General features: G+C 44.7%; 1 protein-coding gene across 1 annotated transcript in view; it reads left to right on the top strand.

Annotated features, from left to right (window-relative positions):
• The window catches only part of LOC119599005 (WSC domain-containing protein 1-like), a 7,370-nt gene that overhangs the window by 3,779 nt on the left and 1,091 nt on the right, over positions 1-2,500 (top strand). Inside the window, exons 5-9 of the mRNA XM_037948745.1 lie at positions 1-54; positions 670-806; positions 932-1,085; positions 1,287-1,375; positions 1,734-1,887. The exon at positions 1-54 is cut by the window's left edge and continues 37 nt beyond it. Coding sequence (XP_037804673.1) covers positions 1-54; positions 670-806; positions 932-1,085; positions 1,287-1,375; positions 1,734-1,887 — 588 coding nt within the window. The remainder of the gene's footprint in view (positions 55-669; positions 807-931; positions 1,086-1,286; positions 1,376-1,733; positions 1,888-2,500) is intronic.

Here is a 2,500-nt window from a genome sequence, read left to right as displayed (position 1 = left end):
GTGGCGCCCCTGGGGGGTCTCGGGGGACAGGGACTGCGCGCGCCATGAGACGAGGTGACCCGGATTTCCGTATCTAGTGTAAATGTAGATATGTATATACGTATATAGTGTTTTAAGTGACATGTGGCTGAGCCGAGCAACAAACGGGAATATTATAAAGCCATATAGTAGCGTGTATTTTAAGTGGTGTTTGAGTTTGTTATGTACTATGAATGAGCCGGGAGTAAGATACGGATTTAAGAGAATAAAAGAATCGTTAGTCCAACCTTTCTTTTCTCATGAAAAATCCGTGCAGAAGTGTTTATGCTAATGTTGATGCTATCCTTTCGCAAACCAACATTTTCTCTCCATCATCTCAACAACGGACTTTCCCTGACTGCGCAGAAAAACGTTTAGAAAAAAAGAGGTAACAAGTAAGTGCAAACCGGCCATTTTTGTTTCCAAAGGCTTTTCGACGGTATCCTTGCATCCTCGAAATCAGCTCGTTCATTACACCGTAAATATTTTAGATAAGGAAATGACAGAACAATTTACTTTGGCGGAGACTGACAACGAAATGGTTAGGAAAGTGAAATAAAACGGAAAGTGGTGGATGACGCCTCTCTGTGCTACCCGAATTCTCTCTTTTGTTTTGCTTACCTGTTTATTTATTAAATAATTGATCCGTAGGTTTGGCCGCGCCCTGCCCCGGGTCCTCCTACTGTCGTTCCCCTGCTCGGGCAACACTTGGCTCAGGTACCTGCTAGAGGGCGCCTCGGGCCTCTTCACCGCCTCCGAGTTCGCCGACGAGGAGCTCCTCAGGGCAGGTGAGGCATCGGGGGAGGGAGCATCTATGCCTGATAGCCAGCGCCTGCAGGCAAAGGAACGGAGTAGGGTATGGACGCTCTGCCTGCCTCCTAATATCGTTGTGCTTTTCCCTTTGCCGCTCCAGGGTTTCTGGGCGAGGGCGAAGACCCGGGCAGCGAGAGGACACTGGTGCAGAAGAGCCACGGCTCCGTCGACAAGTCGCGGCGGGACCTCGCGGGTCGCCACGAGGCGGTAGGACCAAGCACGCCGGCCGTTCTGCTGCTGCGGGACCCTCGCAGGTGAAGGGGCGGAGGATGGGGCGCCCTTGGATATAGGCCTATAGATGCGTGTGTAAAATCTCTCTCTCTCTCTCCTTCTCTCTATCTCTCTCTCTCTCTCTTTCTTTCTCTCTCTCTCTCTCTCACCATATATCTATTCACCTATACACCTATTCACCTGTTTTTATTTGTTTTATGACTTCTCTCCTCTTTCCAAGCCAGAGCAATCATCTCGTTCTGGAAGCTTCTCTCGCGGCCGGGGGACGGCAGACACACCGCCCAGTTGTCGCCACAGGATTTTCAAAATAATGGTGAGGCATTTCTCTATTTATTTTCCATTTTGTCTTCATTCATGGCAAAGAGACAAAGACGGAATAATTATGGAAAGAGGAGAGAGGGAATATAGAGGAGTGATAACAGTGACCTTAATAATGATTATGATGATGAGTATCACAAAACTCAATCCTTTTTGAGGATAGAGAGGTGTTTCATACATAAAGCCGAGGAAAACAGTCAATGTCATTTTTTGGATTCATCAGGCTAAATGACGGCGGTGGGTGCCTACTGACAAGGACAGTGATAATGATGGTGATAATGATTACAGTGACATGGCACTGACAATTGCAATAGCACCCTCCTTCAACCTCTCCTTTGCTTTCCTCCAACCAGCTTTCCGAGGTCACGTAGAGCGTATGACGTCACAGTGGGAGGAGCTTGCAACAGACCGCCTTCTGTGGAACTCCGCCCCCTTGCACGTGGTCCACTACGAGCGCCTCCTCGCGGATCCGATCGGCCACCTCAGGAGGATCCTGCATTTTCTCGGGTAATTTTGCTAATTTTTGGTATTACGCTTTATTCGTCATTCATAATTTGTGATGGTTTTATTGATGTTTGTTCCGAAGAAACATTGAAAACAATCTTTGATTATAATGAATAATAATAAGAACTTTTTATGATACTTAAGTGATATTTCTTTGGCTGAACTTTATATATATATATATATATATATATATATATATATATATATATATATATATATTAATGAATTTGTGACAGCTTTGATGATGGTTGCTAGAAACTGAAGACATGCCTCTGCTAAAACAACCTGCTATTCAAATTTCCAAACGTTTTCAGCGCTTTGTGGTCGTTTCACTGACGGCCTTAGAGTAAAAAGACTTGAAGATACAGTAGCCAGTAGACTCGGCTATAGTTGTAAAGAAGGCATATTGAAAGCATACCTTTATCATAATAACATCACCTGTGGAACTAAAACTTTCTTGGGTAAAACGGAGTGATTTTGCTTAACGCCTGACACGTCTCTATCTTGTGTGGCTTCTTTATACCAACAAATCTATTAGTTAGGAAGGACTGAAATAACAATAGAGTGAAAAACATTCTTCTTTATAATAACACCGAAAGGAAGTCACTGGTCCCCA

This window comes from Penaeus monodon, chromosome 42, assembly GCF_015228065.2.
Source record: "Penaeus monodon isolate SGIC_2016 chromosome 42, NSTDA_Pmon_1, whole genome shotgun sequence".
In the NCBI taxonomy this organism is placed as follows: Eukaryota; Metazoa; Arthropoda; class Malacostraca; order Decapoda; family Penaeidae; genus Penaeus; species Penaeus monodon.
This window is presented reverse-complemented; position numbering and strand designations above follow the sequence as displayed.